The sequence below is a fragment of the Heliangelus exortis genome, chromosome Z (assembly GCF_036169615.1).
Source record: "Heliangelus exortis chromosome Z, bHelExo1.hap1, whole genome shotgun sequence".
Taxonomy (NCBI): Eukaryota; Metazoa; Chordata; class Aves; order Apodiformes; family Trochilidae; genus Heliangelus; species Heliangelus exortis.
The window spans coordinates 64690120-64715985 of NC_092454.1; the positions used below are offsets into that span (position 1 = coordinate 64690120).

At 41.4% G+C, this 25866-nt stretch overlaps 1 protein-coding gene across 15 annotated transcripts in view; it reads right to left on the bottom strand.

Moving 5' to 3' along the window:
• The window catches only part of PALM2AKAP2 (PALM2 and AKAP2 fusion), a 260559-nt gene that overhangs the window by 43871 nt on the left and 190822 nt on the right, over positions 1-25866 (bottom strand). For 2 of the 15 annotated variants that reach the window (XM_071731466.1, XM_071731465.1), the window contains exon 1: positions 11153-11374. The exons of 12 other annotated variants lie outside the window; for them this stretch is intronic. In XM_071731466.1, the coding sequence (XP_071587567.1) occupies positions 11153-11212 (60 nt within the window). In that variant the 5' untranslated portion in view covers positions 11213-11374. Of the gene's footprint in view, positions 1-11152; positions 11375-14035; positions 14130-25866 lie in introns of those variants that run through there. One more of the 15 variants, XM_071731468.1, reaches the window with a different exon arrangement.

The window sequence follows — 25866 nt, forward strand, 5'->3', positions numbered from 1 at the left end:
CTGCAGCAGTCTATGCTGTTAAAAGCAATGGATGAGAAGAACACGGTGGTTCCCCATCTGCTGAAGCCTGCTTTCCAGGTGCTCTACCACATCTGTGTGGGGCATGAACACTGGACACACTGCTTTAAGAAGTGGTATCTGCAAGCTACATTTATTACTGAAGATGTTTGCCACTGACAGAAGAGTTGCCAGCTGTGTGCCAGACCCTGGACAACAGTCCATGACACAAGACCTACCATCATTCATGTCACTTAAAAGGGACTTTCTCCTGGGCAGCCATGTGCATCACAGTGGCTCCATGAAGCAGGCCTGGCAGAAACCTTTTCTGCTTCACCACTGCAGAGGGAGAGGCAGGAGCTGCTCCCTCTTGGAAACTGCAGAACTGGCAATGATGATTACCCACATAAACATGTGTCTGTGATTTCCCTTTTTTTTTCAGTTGTTTTCAGTGGTGTTTTTTTTTCCTCCAGAATGTTTTCTATTACTTGTATTGATCTTTGGTTTTCTTCAAGGTTTCTTTCCAGTGTCAGCTGTCCTCTTCCCCCTCTGTCCATCCATCACCTGCTCACACCACAAGGACTCTATGAGAGAGGTCACGCTAAGTGATTCACACCATTCTCCTTCTGCGTAGCATCTTGTAACAGAGATCCCCTTGGTTAGAGACTCTTCATCCTGCCTCTGCCCAAGCTGACCTCACTGAGGTGTGTATGGATCCCACTCTGGAGGAAGTGCTGAAACACAGCTCATCAACTCCTCACCAGTCCTCCTGCCTGGCATTTTCGAGTGCTCAGCTACAATCTGGTGTAACATGTCAGCCTCTAAACCAGCATACGGTTTCACACTCCAGGCAAACACCAGCACTGAGACATTTGTTTTCAATTCCCTTCTCCTATTACAACAACAGCAACAATAAAATCAACCCATAATGATTTATTTCTTGGCTTCACACCAGCTGCTGAGCAAATTAAGACTAACAGTGACAAGGATGCAGGATTTTGGAAAGCAATTGCAGATGCTGTACTTGACTGCATCCACTGCCTGCATTAATCTTTAGGAGCAATGAAAAGCTCTCCCTGGCAGTGATACTCTTGGTATCCCACCTCTATGGGGAAGGAGCTCATCTCTTCCTGGCATTTTATGTAGCTAGAGGGAATCAAGAGAGGCAGCAGTTCCCAGTGTGGTAACTCACAGTGGAGCCAGAGCCACTTAATGCTGAGCTTCATCTCACGAATCTATGTATATGCCAGTATATGAAATTTCATGGCAAATTGCAGGTCTAGGAAAGGCTGTCCAGCTTAGAGCATCTTCCCAACTTTTATTCCTGCGTGATTAACGTAAAGGTCTGCACAGAGGGAGCTGGAGAATCATGGGATGCCACTGCGATTTTACATATTAAAGGATACAATCTAGAAAGCATAGTCACAAGGAAAAAAACATAAGAAATACATAAGTATGTATTTCTTTTGCTGTTATAGGAATGATGGACAGAAGAACATTTTGCAAATCACTAGTCCCACCATATGAAGACCTCAAAAACCACACTGTAGGCAACCAGGTGCTTCATAACATGGTAAGAAATTATCTCCATTTTACAAAATTATTTAAATCAGTATTTTTTTAACTGTCTTCCTCTGTTAGGAGACCACCCTCCTAGTACATTTTACCAGGTGTCTGGAGGTTCATTCAACTTCCAAGTCTCTCCAATAAGGCAGCCACCAAACTCTGGGGAATGCTTGCAAAAGTAATAAGTGCAAGCAACATGTCAAATGCCTGACTCATGGTAAGGAACCAGACATGTGAATTAGATGCCTGGATATTAATTCCTTAGCTATGAGACTCCACCCAAGATGTTGCAAAGGCTCTAAGAGGTCTCCATTTTACCTGAAAGTTACTGGTGAATGGTTGTGTGCCAACACCTCCTCTCTTTCCAGGGCAGGGAAGTCCCTGCAATAGGGTTGACCGGGCCAAAATTTCACCAAAAAATTGCAACATAGTCCAGAAGGAAAGTGAGCACAGCTTTGGACTCAGGTAGGAGGAGCTCAATTACAAAATCATCACGTGAATTATTTCTCAGGGGGGCAACACCAAGTGAAAGAGAGCCAGCAAAGGGGGAAACCACATGACTCATGCCTTTGTTCTTAGATTATTACTCTGTCATGAAACTCTGGCAAAATCTGCCCATTTTGAAACCTCCCTCCCACCTTCCTGCATAGAGACAACCATCAGGAGAGCAAGAACGGTTGCCAGTAAAATGCAATGTGGGGCCTATGAAAATTCCACATGACAGCAGCCTCCAGTACACCAGAGGAAACCTAGATGCCCTTAGTGGCATAAATTCTTTTCAGTGTTTTATATTCATTCTTCTTCCCCCTGTAAGTGAACAGATACCTTAGGAAAAGGTCAACAGGGCAAGCCTAGAGTATTCCATGGAGTTTCTGGCACCATCTGCCTTTCTAGGCTCACAGCTTCAGAACAAACATTGGTTTCACTTTTATTTCTCATTGACATTTTTTTTTCCTGGTCAACTGGTCAAAACAGGCTTAGCTTGCAGGAAAGGGTTAGTGCCAATATGTCTTTTGCATTATTAACAATTACTCTAAAAGCACTGGAACTGTGATTACATTTAGGCTGAAAGCAAGAGGTTTGGAGTACAACCTGTCTATTTGTTTGGTCTTTGCCTAGCTCTTGTCTAAACACAATTCCCTGGTCATAAAGCAGATTTGTGACAAACCTTTGCTTTCTTAGGAGCAGTCACAGGGCCAGGGGAAGGGAAGAGGGCAGAGGCAGCTACAAGCTGAAGCAGCTACAAATGCCTGGGGCAAACTCCTTCCCCTTGCTCCAGATTCCTTCCCCTTGCCATAGATTCCCAAAAAATCCTAAGCACCTAACTTTATTGATTCATCATTCCTATAACAGCAAAAGAAATACAGTGGCATTTATGGTTTGATTTTTTTTTTTCTTGTGCCTATTGACAGGTGGCTTCTCTAGTTACGATGCAGGAGCTTTGGAATTCAGGATCTTGGGAAAAATACCAAGTTGATTTTCACATAACAAAAATTTTTTTTCTTTTTTTTTCACCCCAGGACAGGTTAGTTTTGGTGATTTCACTTTCTGACTGACAGGTTAACAAGAACTTGCTCATTCAAAAATAACTTTTATGAGCAGGATAAAAATGCACTGTATTTTCCTTTTATGTGCTTTGCAACTCACTGAATGACAGACAGCAGAGTCACGTGTACTTTATGAGCTGAATCTCATTTATCAAAATCAACACATTCAAAACAAGGCAGAGACCTAAATTAGCTATTGTGACTGGAAAAATAAATAAACCAGCTAATTTCAGAATACAATTTTTATTTTTCACGATGACTTAAAGCTGGCAGTCCTCATCATGTGATTATCTGTGAGCTATAAATAAACTTAGCTTAGAACAAATGAACATTTTTTTACATGCAGGACTTAATACATTACAGTTTTTTGGCAGAATATAGAATAACAACAGACCAAAACCATGTCTCACTTCTAATGAAAGAACAAGCCAGTAGACATCCAAAAAAGGAAATATCTAATCTACAAGTCCATGTCTCCAGCTCTTCTCTTTCAGTTAATAAGAGAGGAAACAAGGGCACCAGAAGTTTACAGACTTAATGCAATTACAGGGTGGCTCAATAAGCACTGATTTGTCTGTTATCTACTACATGTAAGATTAAGCTATGCTAACAGGTCTGGTTTTCCTTTCACAAAGCTGAATGCCCACCAATCAACTACTCAGAATGGGTCTTTTTCCTGGGGGAAAGCAGCATTCATTTGCTGGCAAATATATGAATGGCCACTTCTTACAGCTATTTTTGAGATCCACTAATTAACTGAATAATTGGATTTACCTATAAATAACAAATGCATTTTCATCAGATAGCATTTAACATTTCTTACATCACAGGTGAAAAAAAAAATCCTCTTAGTAGGTCTGGCATTAAAAGACAAATAAAATTAAACCCCTAATCACTGCACCACTTCAGAATCACCCAGAACTTTACACAATTCTGGGAATATGAGGATACAAATGTGCCATTAACAAGTCACTCACTGTAAAAGCCACTTGAAAACCAAGTTGTTTTTTTGTTTTCAAGTGGGATGAATATGGGAAACAGCCTCTCTTCTGATACAGAGAGCAGCAGCTTGCACATGGACAACAGCAGAGAGCTGGACCAGCTCCAGATCTATTGAAAGGAGAGATCACTGGTTTTTGGAACCACAAACATAGCAGACCAGGTCCTTAAACCAAAAATGCTGCAACTCTGGTGATTAAAATTAAACTCCCAGACACAGATCCTGACATGTAAAAAAGTGAATCCTGAGGCTGATACTTGTCTATGTTACTGAGGCAGATTTAAATTATGAATTTCAGGTGTTCAGCTTTGCAAGTCTGGGATTTGTCAAGGTATCACCAAGAGGAAAAAAAATAAAAGAAGTATGCCAGAAGGCCAATGTGATCACCAATATAACTCCTAAGACTTGAGAATCTCACATTGTGTAGGAAAAGGTGTATAGAACTACTTAATTTTCAAGACAGCCTCCAAATTTAAAACACCCACACCACTTCAAGGGATGATATTTCTCCAAATCAAGGACAATCATTCACATTGTTGACTAGGAGGGCAAGTACTCAGCTTGCAAAAGGATAATTCAACTTGACCTGTGTGAGACCTGTGTGGGACCTGGGTGGGACCTCTGGGTTGTTCTGTCAGAGTATGGGAAGATCATGTTATTCTTCCATCCAGAAATAGTCTTTATGGTGCCCTGGTACTCTGCTCAGTGGGCAACACCTTGCTTGGCTACACCTTCCAACTTTGGACAGTATCTATAGACATGCACAAAGAAATATTGCATTTTATGATAGCTGATAACTTCCAGAAATACATCTGGATAGAGCTTCGCTGAGTAAGACAGTGAAGCAGAATTTACCTGAAGGTATATATATATGTAGTCAATTGGGGAACCTTGAACATCTCAGCAACTAAATAACAACCTGGCTAATGTGCTTATTGATGGGCTAGGACTGACATCTCTTCTTACCAATTAGCATGGTTTCAAAAAGGATAGGTTAAAAATTTTGCTGAGGTTATGTTACATGGAGCTATTACAGAAGCACTGCTGAAGCACGATGGTTTCACCCAGATTGGCATCTGCACACTGCATCCCTTCACCACTCTAGTTCATAACCAGCAATCTCTTTAATAGTTTTGGCAGAGGTAGCATTTTAACACAGTCTGCAGTACATGTGGCTGCTGAGTTCACCTCTAAACCTGTCCATTCTGCAGCCAGGGATGCACATGACTGCCAATGGTTCTCATCTGATCAGAAGGATAAGGATGGAAGCCTCTGATAATAACAGACATGTCAATTCTGTAGTGGAAACTGTCATGTAAGTACAACCCCAGACTATGTCCAAACTGTAAAAAAAAGCAAAACACCCAAAACCCTAACCAAGATGCCCCCCTCCCCCCCTTGACCCTTTCATCAGGAGATCTGATGAAAGCTCAGAAGCTCTAGACAGATCTAGCCCTGATGTATTAGACACTGGTCACAGCCTCCAACCAGAGCTAAGCAAAGAGGTGGTACATGTGAAGGCACTGTGAGTATCAGCTGACAACAATGTGAACTTGGTATGAATGAAAAGTGGAGGCCACACACATGCCATTAACATTACTGCTCCCAGCCACGGGTGTGTTTTGGCATCACAACAATGGTGAGATTTGAAGGAAGATGCTGAGAAGGTTTTTTTTTATAGTTAAATAGACTGTAATTAAAGCCATGAATCAGAACTTCTTCCAAATGCCACCTTCCAAAGTTATGCAAAGGTAAAAAAGCAATCAGTCAACAATCTTCAGACAAAGCCAACTTCTCAGAGAAGAAAGGAGCATAAGACATTTCTGTCTGTAATGGAGAGTGTTCAGAGACCAAGAGTAAAATAATACACACCTTCTCACAGGAATCTCTTAGCTGCAAATATAACTAATGAGGGAATAATTTAATACAGGCTGTAATGAATGCTCCCTTGCAGGACATGTGGAATCAAAACTGGATGTTTTCCTAAATAGTAAATTCTAATCCAAACATAAGCAATTTAGGGAAATCCAGTGGTCTATACACAATACCAGTCATAATGTGATCACGGCTGAATCGTTAAACCTTCTAACCTATGAATATGAGTCATGAATACCAACAATACTGTTCCTTCCTCCAGTGAAGGGTCCGGTAATACTGTGCCTGGAAGTGGGTGGGTTATGATTTAAGATGTATTTTACTATGACTTTGCTCAAGAATGTTTTTCCCTGATGATTGCCATGACTTGGAAAGCTTTCTTCCAGGAATTATGATTTAAAAATTGACTTCAGCAAAACCAACATTTTATGTTCTTAAGTCTAGGTATTATCTTGCTTTTCAAGCACAAATGAGCAAGAATCTTCTAACACGAATTGGAGCAAAGTTTTAATAGTTTAGAATATATACCAACATGGGCCCAGAATAAATTATGAACACATCATCAGAATCTGGTTCTTACTACTGTCAGAAAATCGCATCACACCCAAATCCCAAAAAGATATCTATTAAAAATGTAACTGTTTGCTTATTGCTCAATTGAATGACAAATTCATTTGTCATTCAAAAGGCAGCAGAGTGATTCCATATATTGGGAAACCTGTGACACATGGCATCAACACTTAAAAGACTAGAGATTAAGAGGGAAAATGGAAGTTAAAAGAGAACTGGGAGCATTTTTGAAGAGCAGTTATGGACATCACACAGCAACAGAAACAGCAAGACAAAATAGAGTTTAAGTGAAGTGTGTAGCAGAGTGATTACCAATATAAAATGACCCATGTTACTATAAAAACGGGCATAAACAGCTATTGTTGACATTTGATGTACCAAACTGCCGTCATCATATAGCAATAAAACTCTGACTTTTTCCCAAGATCTTCTCTGCAACAAGAAAAAGCTAGAAGCATTTCTTCAATTGTTTTTAAAACTAGCTGAAATTCCTCTATGAACTGAGAGTTTCAGAGAAATGCTAACTATTCCAACATTCAGAACAGAACCAACATATGTGTCAGTAGATAGAGGACAGAACCATTTATGTGTAAGCAAGTGTCATCCAGGCATGCTGTGCACTCATTGCCCTTTCTTCTGTTGACACTGTTGGACACTATGGTGCTTTGTTAGGACCTTGTATGCTGAGAACCAGCATCACCCAATCCAAATCTATGGAATCCAAAAGTCATCTTCTGCTGTAGCATAATGGTAAGTGTAAGTCAGATCCTCCTTGGATGTTTTTGTATATAGTTGTTGCCAAGACAAATTACTGGTCTGAAAACAACTTCAGTTGTGACATGGGATGATTATTTTCCAGAGTGCAGGGTTATTTATTTGCCTGGGAAAACAGTTTCTTATAAGGGCTGGAGAGTTATATTAGACACTAGTCTTATGAGCCTTCCATCTCAAAAAATGCCAGGAAATTGCATGAGCTCTGCACTCTGCAGAGAGCAAGACATGAATTAATTCATCTGAACCACAGAAGACATAATGAGAACAGTTTTGGTTATGTATAAAAATGTTTTGCTTTCAGTACCAGAGTTAATATGTGTTAATTACAATCTGGGAATTGTCAGATAGATTATATATGTAACAACAATTCAAGTACTTCTTAAAGTCTTCCCTTTACCATATCAACTCAGATCTAGAAATGTGAGAACAAACAGCTGTATGTATAAAGGAAAAACACCACCCAGCCAAGCAAAATGTACCCCAAAGAAACTAAAGGATCACATTTACCTTTGCAAGCAAGATCTCTTCAGCTTTACCTAATCTTAAATTCAAAACTGTTAGATGCAAACATACAGCTGTCAATGTTCAATAAAATTCAGAAAGCCAAACTCGATAAAAGAACTGCACCACAGTAATGATTTGCAGCTTTCATTTGTTTCTGCTAAGGCTTATGACATCCCTTAGTCACACACCTGGAAAGGCTCTGTCTCTGCTTTAAGGAGTTCCTCTATCTCCTCCTTACACCCTAAGGGCTGAGCACAAATTAGAGCTTTTTAAATGAGCAACATTCATTAAATCAAATTACTAGTACTGCTGCACTGCCTGAATGTGCCCCTAATTAGTCTTAGAACAGTTTTGCTATGTACCAGGAGACTAGGGGTGGCCCTTCCTTTTCACTAATCGTATCTGTGCTAACTCCAAAGCCCCCAGCAGGAATGTGTCAGCAAAATTTTGCCACTTTCAGTACCACTATAAATAGTACTTTCAAACTACTGTCACGTTATCTTCCTTCACCCAGCCCTGCACCAGTACAAACCAAGGAGAGTTCTGCTGCTGACTTTAGCAGGAGCAAGCTGTAAGCCTGAGTGTCGACCACAGTTTTCATAAAAGTTACAGGGGAGCTGGACAGTCTTCCAGGCATGAAATGCTAAACAGCAGTTTTGGTGGGACCACAGGCTTACCTAAGAACAGAGCTGAAATACAGCACCCTTTGTCCAGAAAGGTCAACAGTATACTCTAATCAGCTGTCTAATTAATAAGATTTAATAAATATTCATGTACAGCAGTGCCTGCATAGGGAAAAGGTAATGTGAAATTTATCACTGGCTTGAATAAATCAGCTCATTGCAATAGAGAAATGCAAATAACTTACAGAAACAAGTATTTCTATTAAACTATAGTTTGTTTTCAACATGTCCAAGGCAGAATTGTAAACCAGGGGCTATGGACAGCTTCCACAGTGTTGCCATACTTGAGGTTTCAAAACATCACAGCAGTACCTGGAGAAATACCTATGGAATTTACACCCTCTGAGCACAGCTGAATATAGCATTTCCTAGCTTGATCCTTGACGGCTGTCTGTGCACACGTGTAATGAACACATGGTATGTGGACAGCAGGCTGTGACTTCAAGACCTGGCACAGCCACCATAGGCATCACTTAATCCATACAGGGGTACAGTATTGCTCGGGGGAAGCCAGATCTGCCTGGTTTTGAGTAAACACTGAAGGAAAGGCAGCTGAAGGCACCACTGATTTGAATGAAGTGACCTTCTGCCTGATGGACTTAAGTTAGAGCAGAAATCCACACAGTCCTGTTTGAGCTGATAGCACAATGACAAGACAGAACTGGAAGGACAGTAAAAGTATTTAATCTTTCAACCTTTTTGACAGAAAGTGAGCACTTGACTATATTTGATGTGAGTGTTCCCCAGGCACCTTATTAACTTCTGGCAATACCCTGAATTGAAGCCCAGAGACTGAACTGCAGCCAACACTGGCATTCTGCTTTCTGACACCATAATGCACTTGGATCCAAGCATCTAAAATTTATTTTCATTGCTCTAGTACTTAAACAGCTCTGCACTGCATGCAGTTCAATGAAGGATGCTGTGCCTTCACAGATGCACTGGACACATGGCCAAATGTTCTTTTCATCTACAGCTTCTGGGTGTCTCAGATACGCTGTAACTTTTGACTGCAGAGCTGTCTATGTTAAAATAAAGCTATGACAAAAAAGCACTTCATGGACTTTCTCATTATTTCTTTTCAGTAATGCTTGATTAAGACACCAGGGGAAAAAAGAAGAAGCTCCTGCAGAAACAGTGTTTAGAGATTTGCTAACTGTGAAAGCCTTACCACATGGACTGTAGATTTATCTTTATCTGAAAATAAGCTTTTATAATATAGTAAGGCATAGTTAAAAAACTAAAATATCTTCTGCAGGAGAAGACCACCATCCCAGAGAGCCTATTTCAATGGGCCACTTGGCACAAATACCAGCACTTTGGAAGCCCTGGTGCTACCCTTTTGATAAGGACTAAATCCCACCTCTGTCTCAAAGATTACATAATGACTGGTAAGTGATCTATACAATCTGTATCATTTGGACCCCTTAACACAAAAGGATTAGAAAGGGAATACTCAAAATGCATTTAGTAATGACAAATGCAAGCTATTCTTGAACAGAAAATAACAGGTGAGTATGCAGACCTCCATCATTCTGTTTCCAAGTATGTGCTTTCTAGAGAGATTGATAAAAAATATTAGTCAAAAATCATAAAAGCTAGTGAAATGTAAGTCTTGCAAACTGTAAAAACAAAATTATACAAACAGTACTTTAATTTTGATTTACCTGTTAGGGGAGAGGGGCAGAAAGAGGTAAATCAGGGGGTAGTATTTAGAAGCTGTATTTTCCAGTGTTTCTTTGCACCTTCAGAGGCTAGAACCCTATTGTCAAAAACTAAAGGTATTTTTAACATTTGTCGTTTTTGGAAAGAAAGCCATACCAAATCTTTCAAGAGTCATGATAAAATCAGGAGAGTTAATGAAATGCAATAGGTATTTTTGAATTGCAAAGTATCTCTTTCATATTAAATGCCATTAGAGACTAGTGGACTGCTTTCACTGAAAAGAATACTGCAATGTAGTGTGAAAGTAAGTGTACAAATAACATCAAGCCAAGTTGATTTAAATTTACACTTTTCAGATGTCCATCTTGCCCATATCTGTTTTACTGCTACAGTTAATTGCTGTACTTTCATGAGTCCTGAAGCCTAATGGTCTTGAAGAAAATCCAATTTAGAAGACAACTAACAAGTATTAAGCAACTAGAGAAACTTTAGAATGAGAAGATCTGGATTTGACTCCTCTACTTGCTGCTGACTTGTTGCCCGACCTTGAATAAAATACTTATCCATGGTGCAACCCTATGTTAACATGCATCCTTTAAGACAGCTATTAGGTTTAATTAATTAATTAATTCATGCCTACAAACTTTTCAAAAGCCTAAGGAGCTATGGAAATTAAAATTATTAGCAGTATTTTCCTGCACAGAGGTACAGAGTGATATCACTTTTCTGTTTGAATATAAATGCATAGACACATGAACATATACAACATGTTCTCACATAAGGTCTTTTGACTTGTTTCCTCAAGTAACAACAACATGGAAATACACAAGAAAAGGAATAAACACTATGCAACCCTACAGATCTTTCATTTTCAGAGTATATAGCTCTGATGCTGCCTCCCCTTTACAGCACATTCTTAAGACTACAAACTATGCCTGTTTAACAATATTATGAAAATGAATTGTTCTTACCCTAAGCCCATGCTCCATGGACAAGCAGAGGACCTGCCAGGGTGCTGTGTACCTGAACATGTTTGGCCCCTTCTGCAGACAGACCTAATGGCAAAAGGCACACTAGTCTCTCAGGTGAAGTCTTTTCATCTGACGGAGGGTTAAATTGAGAGGAATCCTTTAGCTTTAGGGGCCACCCAAGCAGATTCTAAGACAGCGTTATAGCCATTCCAGTTGCACCCTGAGGAACTGAATAACTAGTTCAATAAGAGGCTTTTTCTTGGGAAGAGCTTAGCTCAAACTCAATTAGCATAAATAGGATGATAACCTTTGAACCTCCCACTCCTCCTTTCAGAGAAGCCGATGGGGGACAGCAAGCACCTCCTGGCAGGGTCACTCCCTCGCTCCCTCCCTCCCCTCTACATCTTGAGTTTGTTTGTATTTCCACTGCTGGCATCCGACTCTCCTTCTCAAGACCAGAATCAGCTATCAGAAACCATCTGTAGCTTTGCAATTTTATCTTTGCTATTATCTTTTAGCCTGGCTCAAAGGAAATCCCTTTTCCTCCTGCAAGAGGGATTCCCTTTCTGTGTCTCCAGCATTCTGATCTTTATTTGGCAATCAGTATGACTTTGATGAATAAATTCACACAGAAGCTGCTGGGATTTTGGAAAAAAGGTTTCCTTTTTTAATGGATTGCCAGTTTTCCTATCAAGAGACCAAGATCTAGTCTCCAAGAGATTACACTGGTAAAAGATCAAGGCTCTGTTATTTTCTACGTTTAGATTATTTCAGTGATGAACTGAAATGGTACTGCAGCACCCTGCTGCTGCTCAGGAAACAGAAAAAATAGGATAGTGTATGCACACCACAGCCATGTTTGCTTTTGTTTTATGGTGGCTGCTTTTCTTACAAATGATCACTGATGAAAATCCAGCCACACAGATCACATTATCCAGGCTCCCCCCCTCTTTGGTAAAGGAAGAAAAATTAATTTCAGATCTGTATCGACTCAAATCTGACTTGGTGATCCTCAACACTTTACCTCCAGTACTTGTATGCTGCAGTCCCATCAAGATAAATTACAGGGATGCAGGAACAACCATGCAAGACCCGTCCCTACAGATATTTGTAGTGGAGAACTGAGGTGCCTGTGCACAATGCTGCTGCCCCATCCGCTCAGCACACTGAAAATAGTTACAGTGCAGTTCTGCCAGCCCTGCTGGGCACATGTATGGACAGAAGCACTCTCATGGAGTCAGTGGTTCTGTTAAAAAAAAGATGAGAAAATGTATCTCTTCATACACCTTTTGTCTTTCTTGATGGTGAAGTGATAGACTACCATGAAAACAGAGCCAGATGACTAATGAAGTGCTGATGTTATAAAGTACTTGACAAATAAATACATGCCTCAGCTCCTGCTTGCTGCTGTTTGTTACTATACTCCTATTTATTGTGCATACATTGTGAACATGGACATAGGTCCAATTCAAAAATGTGTAAACCTGTTTAAAATTATCAATTTTTACACTATATACATCCCTCATCAGTGGCTTTAACAATGTCCATACATTTATTGCACAGAATGTAACCCTCGGTTTATGCTCAGGCTACTGAGGTGGTTTTACTTGGTAATGATCCACAGGAGCGACTCTCTTTTCATTCACTGTTGTTTTTTGACCTCTTGCTTTTACACTTCTGAAAATAATTTTGGAAGTAACAAATTACTTTGTTTATTTTTATTTCAGCAGCTGAAACTGACTTGAGCCAGAACAAACCTGGGTAATGAAGACAATATTTCACCAATTAGTATGTTTTTATGCTGACCAGAAGAGCACATGACAGATCTTGTTCTGAATGAGAACATGGCCATGACTCTAAAAGATTACAGGAAGACCTAGGTCACAAACACAGAATAGATGCCGTGCCTTCTGCTGAAGTAACATCGAGTCACTTCAGTATGGCCAAGGGTAGAAATGTGGATTTTGGTGAGAAATTGTGATACCACATGTCCTTGGAGCCTTCCTCTGGCCAGATATGGCAGCAACTGCTGTGGAATGGAAACAAGCCTGTACACTGGCATCTTCATCTCAGTGAAGCCTTAGTATCTTCCTTTTTTGGTAAAGGTTGTGTGCCTTGCTTATTACTTATATGAAGAAAGCTGTATCACAGAATTCAGTTCTGAAGGTTACAGGACAAAATACAGTTACAGGACTAATCAACTGAAGCACTCAGATAAGAACTAACCCTGCCAAATAACCCAAGAACTAGAAGATCCAAGAAAAAATAATCCTAATGATAAAATGTTTTGGCCTAAGACAGAATATTAAACAAGCTGCTCAGAAAGAAGACCTTGACCTTTGATTTTCTTAGTGGACGAACTGAGTGCTCTTGATAGCTCAGAAGCTGATACTGTGATACATGAACCACATTTAGGTTAACTGATGAACTGTGAAAAACACATTAAAGGTGCATCTTTTGTCTTAAGAAATACAGGTAAACAGTTAAAAAAGACATAATCTAAACCACTGTGACCTTGCTCCCATACAAATACAAACTGTTTATTTTCTGCAAAAATTAGTCCTCTTTTCCCCCTTTCATTTTGGGCTTTGCAGCCTCTCTTTTTAATTAAAAAAAAACCCCAGGATTACTGAAACAGCTTCCCCCCACAGCCAATTTTAAATGAGAGATCACAGAGATGCAGATGTCAGGAAATTAATATAAACACTCCCATAGCAAGATCAGAAAGTAAATACGATTGCTAATATGTCTTCAGGGAGGAACAAAGAATGAACAGATACACTAAAGGGAAGCCACAAAGAGACACAACTGGGCCATCAAAGTGAGGGTCTTCTGACACTAACAGTACATGATGATGAATGCCCACTGCATCTGAGAGCTTACCCTTTTTCCCTCTTACCACAAGTCATTAACAGCAGGGGAGAGCTTTCCAGGATTCCACTCAGAAGCCAAAATACTAACAGGACTCATGGTGCTTCCCTGCAGCAGGTCGTTTTCAGAAGGGTTGGTGTTGAAATCTTTTTGGAAAAGGTAGGCAGGATTTACAGTAGTGATGCAAAATGCAATCAGTCCTCGCAGAAGAATGCAAAGCACATACCAATAAATATCACACCCACATTTTGTGGTTTGTGTTTCTCAAGCAAGGATCATTTGACTTCCTGTAAGATTTTAACAGCACAGGATTTACCAGTGCTGCCTTTCTACACCTCCTTTTATTTCCCAATAAATACAAAGCATTTGGATAAGGCTAAGAACTTACTCAATCTGATGAAGCCATAGAAGTTGTTTGTCTTCCAGCTGTCCATGAATAAAGAAGATGAGACACTTCATCAAAGAGATGAAATCTCCTGCTGTGAAAAATGCGTGTGGTTCAAACACTAGACTGGAATTTATGAGATCAAATCCAATCAGAAGCTCTGATGTCTTGGGAAAAATAACTTAATCTCACTGTGCCTTTTATCAGAAAGGTCCTTATAACATATCTTTTGGTTGTATGCAAAAAGTACACTTATATTTGGACCCTTGTTAACCTACTTCAGTCTCTTACAGATGCAGGAAAAACAGTCTTTCACATAAAATCAGCATGTGAGAGAAGTACCTGTATTGTATCTTTTTAAAATTTTGCTACCCAAGATTTTCACTTTTCATTTTACTCCCCACTGAAATGATTCACTGTGTTTTCCTGGTCTTTCAGTGCTCCACTGAAATGCTATGTCTCTTGCAGCAGCAGAGTGTACTGCAGGCACAGCCCCAGCAATGTGAAGAAGATCTCAGCTCCTTTCCCTCTGCTCACCATATCTGACATTTGACTCCAAGGCACTATGAATTTCCTGAAATGCTGTTGGTTTTGTCCATGCTGTATCCAATCTGCAAACACAATACTGCTGTGAGAAATAATGCATCACTGTGTCCTGTTTATTTTTCCTTACAAAAGGTAGAAAATTCAATTTCTACCTGTGGTACAGAATGTAGCTGGTTGGTGTAGAACACCACTACATAGGAGCTAGACGCTCTCTCAGACCTGGCAATGAGCACTGAATTTAAGTAATTGGAAGGTTTGGCAACATACCTGGTTTGATGATATGAAATTCAGGTGAAAGTATTTAGGAGACTAGTCCTACATATTCTCAGTCTTTAATTACTGAACTTCCCAAGCAAAATATGACAGTAGCAAGAATAGTAGAACTCTATAAGAAAGCCCAATAATTCAGCCTGGTGAGCTCTGCAGGAAAGAGTGACAGGTATTTCTAGTACTCACTGCTTTTTTTATTATTACTATTACAATTTCTACTACTATTATCATGGTTCTACTATTCTGCTCCTTTCTCCCTGTGGCAAGGTTCCTCCTACAGGAACAAAGACCTGGTTTTCCATTCCCACATCCTAGCTGGAAATTAGTGAGGCAGAAATTTTAAAGCATCCAGTCTATAAATCTCCTCATTTAAATTTATCACTTTTACTGTTTTACCTTTTCTCTTCTGCTGCACACCATTCTATAATCCTCATTTTATGGCACATGAAAGATCAGATTCTAAATTGTGTCTATCACCAATCTGTGTAAGATCACAGACCAAAAATATGCAATATCAGCAATGTGAGGAGCCTGTCTTTTCCAAACACATATCCCAAAGACTAAGCATATTTTTATACACAAATTAGAAAGCTTCGTCTGCTTTGACGCTTTAAAGCTTCATCAGCAAAGTTTCATCTGTGGCTTGGATGGGAAGCTTGGAGAATGCAAACATGGAAAGCGGCCTGTTACTTCATAGAAAAAAAAATCTAGTTATGCACATGAGCTGACTACTGGGTGTTGAGCACAAAACGTTGCTCTTCTATTTCCTTTGGACAACCTAAACAATTATATTACTTCTTTCTTCTCCCTTCCTACTGCTGTGAATACAAAACTGCTACTAATCTTAAACATCTATCCTTCTAAAAAAAGCTGCCATCTCCAGGAAAACACACTGTGTCTCTAAAAAGAACAAACTTGAGGAGGACAATTTTCTACCTTGTGTTTGAAAGAAAAAGCAGTAAGACAAGGTGTAACAAAAAGGTAGCCTGTCCAAATGCTCTGCAGTGTGGCTACACTGGTGTGTTTCTTTTGACTTAATTTCTCAGAAAGAATACATGAGATCACAAAGGCTAAGATCTTATCAGCCATTAGATGCAAATATTCCTGTGAATACACACAGAAAATTACTTGGCTTAGTGAAGATCTGTAAGAGCTTACCAACATGTTGCCAAACAAACATCTTCCTGCAACAAAAACGCAGGAAGACATTTTGCAAACCACAGTCTGGCTCTGGGACTGCAGCAACCTGTGCTTTCAGGGCATGGCTCAAAACGTGGCACTAAATGGACATCTACAGCTGTAGAGTGCAATGATCTTTGGACTGGGCTCATTCACTGGTATCCACATGGCTCTTCTTAAGCAGGAAATCCTAAATTTTCACTTATGTTCTTTTCAAATCAGATCCAACTGCTGCTTACCCACCTTTTAACCTCTGAAAGACCAAAAGCCAAACACTTTTACAAGTGGGAAAGATAACAAAAATCCTGAAACAATTAGCAGAAGAGGAAATTCTCCAAAATTCTTCATGGTAACCAGGATTTTAAACACATATATAGCTTCCTAACTCAATACCTCAGAGACCCCCAGTATCAAAAGAACAAGAGGAACACAACTATGTCAGAAGGTAGAGTGGTTTGCATATAAATTGGCTGTCCTATAAGATACTGAGTGACTGCCTAATGATTCTCCTTAGCTTTTCTAGGGTGTCTCTCCCTAGGTAACACACCAAACTTGTTCCTGGGCTGCCTACATAATTGCTGCACAAATCACCAAAGTCAAACCTTTTGTGGTTTGGCAGAAAGGTATCACAAGCACAGTCAGGATCATGTGTAACATCACCATGGAAAAATAGTCTTTTCATGAGCCCAGCAGCATTCTGCATGGTGCTGGCACTGTGGTTGCATGCTGACACAAGGAGAACACATAGCCACAGTTACACAGGAGTGCAAGCCAGGCCTAAGGGAGCTGCTGCAATCATGCTATGCACATGTGGGTTTTGGATGTCTGTCTGGTGATAGGGCTGAGAAGTAAACTCAGTGAAAGAAAGAAAAAAAAAGAAAAAAAAAAAAAAGGTGGTCCACATTTGGCTGGATTCAGCTTCCAAATGAAAAAATCAAGCATCATATAGCACAAATCAGCTTGGCATCTTCCTAAGCACCATGTGCACCTTGAGTGTTCAGCTACCAAGCCACTGCCTGGGCATCCTCCTCCTAATCTCATGAAACTTGATCAACTCAATAGTTTGAAGCAGTGCTTGTGTACATTTCAGATCCACAAATGTGCTTTCCATTTGCAGAATCTCCACCGCAAAATTGCTCCAGGAGTGGTAATAATGTTGTGAATACACTGATGCAAGAAGAAGACAAGATCACCTGTGTCACCGTGTTTATTTCAAGTTCTGCTTTGAAAAGAGGCAAGAAAAGTTGTCAACACTGTTGCCATGGAAGTTTTAGTCAGATTCCTAAGGGATTCCTTCTAGTTTCTAGACTTCCACCTAGAGGTGGCTAGTTCATCCCTGTTTGTTCTTTTGCAAATAGTGACCATTTAGCATTTATCTACTGTCCTTCTTGGTGTTTCTTCCCTGATGCATATATAACGTTCTGATAGACCCCATTCTGTAGTTTTCCAGACTAAACAAGTAAAGCTCCTTTAATCTCAAATTGCATGTCAGGCTTTCATCTCTCTGCTGTCTACACAGACCACCCCTGCACCCACCACAGTGTCAAGTCACATTTTTGGACCATGGGTGGCCAGAAATGCACATGGTGATCCAGGTATGGTCTTACCAGGGTTGTCTGTAACAATATTAATGTGCACCTATTCCCTCTGGAAATGCCCTACTGCTAAGTAATCACAGCTGAAGAGGGGAAAAAAACCTCTTTGTATGGTGACATAAGTCAAGACAGACCTCAGGGGACTACCTGGGCACATAATAGAAGTATTTATGTTTGAAGCATATGGACAAAAAGCGTGCATGTCACAGGAGGTGCTGGCAGTCAGGTGATAGTGCAGGAGACACTTGCAGTTGTGCTACTCTCATCCAACAGGATTATATCAATTAAAAGATGACAACAGATGCAAGGAGATGGGCACTTCAAATATTTCCTCCAAAACTGGCAGCAGCAGTAGCAACAGCTGTGCTGGAAAGGCATACTGCACCAAGAAACCCAGAAAGTATGTTGTCCTTCTCCCAGCCCTCTTACACCTGCTCCTCTCAGACAGGCTGACACAATTTCTTACCCTCTATTTGTCTTCCAAGCTCAAACGACACTGAGCTAATGAGTGAATGATTAAGCACCAGCCCATGCTACTCTATGCCCTGGATACAATTACCAAACTTACTGTGCCAAGCTAAACACTTGCAGCTCATTTCCTTTGCATGAAATGGCATCAGAAGGGAAAAAAGAAACAGAGGATGCTCACGCAATTGCTTTGTTTATACAGGAGAAAGTTTCAACAACACACTAGGGAACCTGGGGAGAAAATCTCTTCTCCCTTTTCATCATACTCTTTCTGATGCTTTGTGCCAGTGCAGTCTGTACCACCACAGCCACAAAATCAATCATGTCTCACACCACCAGTTCCCAAGCATCTCCCTGCCAAGCTTTAGTGCAGAAAGCAAAAAATAATAAATAATTGTCATAAACATGGATCCAAGCCTCTCTGGCAGCACCATGCCTGCCCCACTACCAGGCCCATTCCTTCTGGCACCCCAGCACCTCCTCTGTATGGCTGAGCAGGGCTCAGGCACTGCTGGCTTAGTGTCAGGCATGGGGATGTGGCCCTGATGCCATTCACAGGCATTCTAAGCCTCTCTGACATGGTCAGTTCAGGGCTGTGAAGCAGAGACATCCATGCTGGCCTTGTGAAGGTTTAGCAGAGGTTATTCACACATAGTTAGGGGGATCTGGCTGCTTACAGAACAATGCCCATTGGCATGTTTTCTTCTGGGGCTGGCAAGCTGGTTATGGAGGAAAATTTCTGCTCATTCAGTCTACCCTTCCTCCTAAAACTTCTCATGGAACCTGCATCTGGGTCTCATGTGCATTGACTGCTCACTACAAGAGCTCCAGGAACTGAAAAGAGGATAAAGGAAAGGCATGGTCCCAGCTGAAAAGTCTTAGGCAGCCCCAGCCACATGAAGATACTCTTCCAGTTCATCAGCCACACGGTATGGTTTTATTATACCTTCTATGTTACACTTTCTCTTTTTTCTTAGGAGATAGCAGTAATAGCACACGATCTTTGTGCCAAAAAATGTGCTGGGTCACACTGTTCATTGGAGAAAAACATGGCAATGTGAAGCATAAGCTTGACACTCATCTGATTTGCTTGGAGCAGAAAGGTTTTGCATACAGATGCAAAAAATACAAAGTAAACAGTTTCTAAACATAACCTGGGTAAGTCTGAGGATGGGAGACCAGTTATAGTCAGTCTGAAATCTTACAATTAGCCTCATCCCTCTTAACTCCTTCATGGCTTCTTTCTACCATTTTTTGACCTTTCATTTTATTGCAAACCCATGTTTTTCCTTGCCTATCCTTCCAGCAATGAGCTGCTACAGCTAATGGCTTGTGTGACCTACTCAGGTGTTTGGAAGGCAAACTGTGGCTCCAAAGGATGTATTCAGGCACGGTATCCTCAGAACCACTGGTGGATGAGGAACAAGGACCTGTGATTTCACCCAAAAACAAGGCAGCATGTAGAAGTATGTCTCAAGAAGAGATACAATGACACCACAATAGTTTTGACAGCTTAGTTTTCAGAAGGGTAAAATTAGCTGGACAAGCACTAATAAAAATCCAGTTGTATCAAAATTCTTCCTGTTATTTCTATCAATAACTATTTCTCGTAAGTTGAAATGTTGCTCCAGGTGTGTCAGGAATTTTATGCAGTTTTGATGAAGGTTCAGCATTCCCCTAGCCCACCCTGTAATTTCTTCATTTTCTATCAATACACAGCCTCATCCTGTTTTAAATCTCAACAGCTACAACAGCCTCCCATCATGTGCAAATCACTCAGCTGCCTTAGGGCACACTCTTTTCCTCTAATTCTCCGGTACAATGATTCTTTTCTTTTTGCCTTTTAGCCTGATCCCTTTAAAAACGGAGAAATTTGGGAACAGGATTTGTATAAATCCCCTCATTTTCTGTTCATTAATTAGTTATAATGAAGCACCATTTATAGAGAAGCTATGAAAAGTTACGGAGCTACCTCTTGAATCCCTAGAGAAATTCTTACACCAAAGGCTTTCCTAATAAAAGACCTCTGACAATGACTACAGCCCCCTGCGCACATACCTCCTGCTCCCATCTGTGGACAGAAGCTATAAGACTGTGGCCCCTATTTAGCACTAATAAGCAGCTTCACCCACTTAACAGTGTTTCCAGCAAGCAGCACAATCTGAATTTTCTTCATGTCAAATGGGTTTTTATCCTTGTGGCATTAATTGTGCTTAACGAGAGTCTGCCCAGAGCAGATGGAGGCCAAGCTAGTCAGAGCTTTCTCTTATGCCAGATGTCAGGGCCGTGGGGCATAATTATGGGAAATAACCTTTGCAGGGGGAGGAGGAGGATGCTTTGGTGTATGCACCCAGTAACATACAGATAGATGTCTGTTTACAACTGCAGGTGTGCATGTCTGCATGTGTGCGCAGTGAGGTACATTCCTTTTGTGAGTGGGTTTCTGGTGTAGAGGCATGCACTTGCTTTTACCAATTGCTTCATGCTGCTTGAGCTAAATTCCACGTTGTCCCTGCCCAGCTGGATGAAGGCTGCTACTCCACATCAGTCTCACTTAAGATATGGAGCATTTTCAAGGAGAAAAGCACTCCAGGCATTAGCAACAGCCTGGAAACCCAGCCATGGGACTACATGCCTGACTCAGGCCATACCATGATGCCTTTGCAGCATCCTTTGTTACATGCTGCTTTTTTTCTGCACTGAGTAGCCACAATACATTAAGACAAAACCTCTGTGACTAGTATTTAACTGGTAGCCATATGGTTACTGCATCAGCTCCTGCATCCAGCTGGCCGGGTGTACTGTATGGATAGTAGGAGTGGCTATCCACTACATAGCCACGAACGCACAAGATACTGAGACCAGTTGTGCCTTCCATAGATGACTGCTACGGCTGAAACACTGTTATTTGAGTAGATGTGAGAAGAGGTAAATTAGTCTAAAATCTCAGATTTGGTTCAAGAGTTTGCTTCTATGCATGCAAAAGTTTTGGGCTGATTTCAGGCCTTTTTTATCACTGCGGTTGCCATTGGAAGTAATGGGCATAAAACACACACAGAAAATTAAGATTTGCTAGATTAGAGCAGCTCAGATAGAGAGACTGATCTTATCTATCTTTCACAGACAAGCTAGAATCCAAACTTCTCAATATATTTTCTAAGGTGCAAGACTAATCAGCTGCTACAGAGCAAAACCAGGAAAGTCAAGATTCCTGCAGCCAATCATCCAGCTACTAGTACATACTCATTCAAAACTAAGCAAATGCATATTAAAATTGGGTAGGTAATGCAATAATCATAAAGCATAGATAAAGTATGAGGCAAATACAAGGTGTCTGATCTGGTTGTCAGTTGAAAGGGTACAAACAACAAAAAAGTCAACTCACTGATTTCTTTTCCTTAATCTTAAACACAGCTTTGCAGTTGTAAGTTGCCAGTTTCAGGGATGCCCCTGCCCTCATGCAGACAGGCCAGCTGTGTGCTTCCATTACTGTTGCCATTGGCAAGGAAAGCAAAGCACTGGTCTTCCCACCTTGTGTGATTTGCAAATAAAAAGCAAAGGACAGGTGATAATCAAAGCTGCGTGGAAACAGAAGCTTTAACTAACTGGAGTACCTTTGGATGTAAGAAGCCAGGGTTCTGGCTGCCAGTAGCAGCCCACCTCTTGAAGAGTCAGAAGTAACATTTAAAAGGAAACCCTGACACTCTTTGATTAGCATTGTTTAAGAGTGCCTTGTTGAGCCAGAAAGGAAGCCGTCATTTGGTTTCTAAGGAGCACCACCAAAAAAATACCATCAAAACAAGATAAACGTTGCAGCCTGAACAAGTTTTTCAGCACGTAACTCCACCTAGGAATTCCTCTTATGAAACCAGGCTCTCCTGTGCTTCCAGGTCTACCCACTGGGAGAGACGCAGCTTGGAGAGAACATAGGTCAATGGGCTTTCAGGAGGTATGTGTGGATTCATATTTATTGTAATGCCTGCACACAGAGCTCTGACACCCAGACAGTGCCTGGGCCAGCCCTTGCAAGCCCAGACAGTGCAGCGTGACCTTGGAGGCAGAAAGCTTCTCACTCCATGGGGTTCACCCTCACCCCTGGCTGCTCCACGGGCACTGTTCCAGAGTGCTGGGTGGGAAGAAGACATGGACAGCCCTGCTCTGAGGTGTGCCAAGCCCACCCAAAGGCTATCCTGAAGGCACAGCCACCCTTTCACACCCTTTCCTGCCCACCCACTGCTGTTCCCTGCCTGGAGGTCACAGGCTTCCCTCCACACTGCTTCCAGCAAGATATTCTCCATGAAGCACATCTTACTGATGATGCTTCATGCAGTCTTGGAAAAACTCATCCTTTTTGTTGCTTAACAGTTCTCTGGTGGAGAACAATCCACACAAATGAGTTGCAATGAATAGCACAGGTTACCAATGCCAGCTTGTGAACAAGACAGTAAGCAGCAAGCAGCAAGGAACCACCCATATCTCTGGAGAAAGTGTACTGCCACCACCTTCAAGCTCTGAGAAGCCATTTCTCAGCTTTTGATGTTTCTTTATGTTTTCTCCCCTAATTTAGGAAACAAGCCCCTTCCTGAAAGACGTGCCAACATCACTTTATGTACCCTAAAAGCCTAAGACCAGAGTTTGTGACCAGAACATTTTTGTGTTTCCTTTTTCTGTCAGTATTTATTCATTAAACAGTTCGGTGTTAATGGTGCTTTTACTCCTACACCTTTTTTTCTACCAAGAATGGCAAAAAAAAGTCGAGATCAGGGCAAGGCTTTTTTGTGTTGCTAACTGAAACACTTTTCTGTTACAGTCAAGCAGGAAGGTGGCTGCCTTTAAATGACACTTGGTGAGAAAAAGCAAGAAATGAAGGCACATGAAACAACGTCACCATTTGTACTGCTCTTGGAACAATTCTCCATGGCTGTCACTGAACCTAGCTTATTTCATTATTTCTAGTAGGTTAATCACAGGAATCTTCCTGAGAAGGAAAGCTGTAAAAACAGCTCCTTGAGAGCTTCGTCTTACGTTTACACCTTGCTCCACAGGAGAACAATTTCAAGGTTTTAGCATGCTGAGTATGTGCTGGTGACACTTTTCCCTGCTTCCCTCTGTGGGTACCTTTTAAAAGGAGGAGGCAGATGAAGGGTGATGAAAATGGAGCAAGTATCACAGGTGTTGTAGAGCCAAAAGGCAACAGACACATCAACTTGCCTTCAGAGATGGTGGCTAATGTTAAGACTTTGGAGGAGTACCAGCAGGGAAAAAGGGAACCAGATGACTAATTAAAATATGGTGTTCATAACATTCAGATTTGTCACCACAGTCTTCACTAAGATATTAAAGAACTCCAGACAGCTGAAGAGAAGCATTTGCCATTGTGCAATCCAAGATAAAACCAATCAGAAACTGGGGAACATATCTCACTCTATGTTTCTTGGCTGAGCCTTATCTATTTATGGGTTTTATAATTTTTTTTTTACAGTCCCACTCCGGCTTTCCCTGGTAACAGCTGGGGGTGCAGAGACAACTGCTTATGGCCAAAAGGAAAAGATGTGGAGGACAGATCAGCACAAAGGCTTACTTTGAAGGATAACAATGAAGGATAACAAAGAACCTATTATGCCTGGCCTTCATACCTGTCAGTGGGGGAAAAAAGCCCAGAAAATATCTTCCTGAGTAAAACAGAGTCCTCATTTTCCCCATGAAGTAGTAGATTGGATTATTTGCATAATTATATTATACATCCTATTGCTGTGCAGTTGGAGCTCCCTGGCATCCTTTCCTCTCATTAAAGAGCTCTGCTTACAGCTCAGCATGGCACTACTTTCAGCAAAGCCACCATTTTGGGACATCCCAGTTCTTTACACGTGTCTCAGTGCTGGAAAGGAGATGGGGAAGATTTGGCAGAACTGATGCAAATACTGAGCACATCCATGCTGTAGGTAGAATGGGGACTGCCCAAGTCACTGGAAAAAGATGGATGTGTTGTCCACAGGCAGAGGAGGTACTTGGCACACCAAACCAAAGCTTTTAAGAAGATGCATGCATGGAGAGAGTTGGGGCAGGATGCTGTGGCCTCATGTTTTGCTCACATACTCTTCTGTATGGTGGATAATCAGCTGTACACAGATAATGGCAGTGCCTTGGTGCAGCTGCTCTGTGGTAGAGATGGTCTTGAAGCATCATTCTACAAGGGGAAGGGACAGGTGAAATGCTTTACAAGCACCTCAGTCATCTGTTTAGGAGAGGCAGTAGATACTTGAAACCGTAACCTGCTAACCACTAAAGGTAAGTCCTCAATTTTTTCTGACAGTTTCTTTACCATGCTGCTGTTAACTCTTCACAACTGGCTTATGAGGATGAATGACTTGTCACACTCTATGGTAACTGTTATTACCCTATGTCAAGCACAGCCTGGTCTGTTTGCTGAGTCAAAGGAAACACATTCGTCACTCTAAAGGACAATTACCAGAGAAATCTTCATGCAATGGGAAGACGAGTTATTGCACTGAGTGAAGGTACAGGACTCCATCCTGTGTTCACAGGCAGCATCTGGTGGTGGTGTTATTCCTCCTGGCAGGCACAGGGATTTGCCCCAGATTAAGCAGGAATGTCTGGGTGCATCTGTTGTGACAGAGACCCATTTGAAGGAGCCACATGAAGTGCTGTACCCCAGGACTCCCAGAGAAGCTAACTGAGAACTTGCCAGCCCATACCCATTTTTCTCATTCTTTGCTGCTCTCCCTACCAGGGCTGTTAATCCCCCCAATTTCACTGGCTTTTCCTCACTGCTTGGGCAGAGGTCTTTATGCCAGAGCTGAGAGATGCTGTGTGGTATACTGTAGAAGTGCCATGGGAAGAATCCTTTTCAAAAGCACCATCATCATCCAGTTTTGCCTAATCTAATAATCACAATTTATCTCATCAAAACTGGGTGCAGAACTTCACCTGACTTTAGTGGGATCAAAGCAAAGGCACTGCTGAAATGGTATCTTTACTAAACCCACACCCCGTGGGACAGATCCACCCCATGATTCTTCCATACAAATAAAGGCCTGCTGTGAGAGCCTAACAGCCATGCCTGAAGATCTACCAGAAAAAGAAAGAGGGGATTCAAGCAGCATCCCTGCCTCCCTTTGCCTGCTGCTTTTCAGAAGTCAGGTCCTGGGGTATTCTAGTTCAATCTTCCAAAAGGACAGGATGAAAGGCCACCCGGGTTAGACAACAGCATGCACACATGGTTTGCTGTCTAGGTTTGTCCTTCCTCCCCACACCACCTCCTTACGGGAAACACAGTTGTGTGTGTATGGAATTTTCCCCAGAGGGTGTGCAGTGTAAAACTGCTAGCCCTTCCCTTGACCCACAGGCGTGTGACTGACCTGCATGACTGCCTTCAAGGT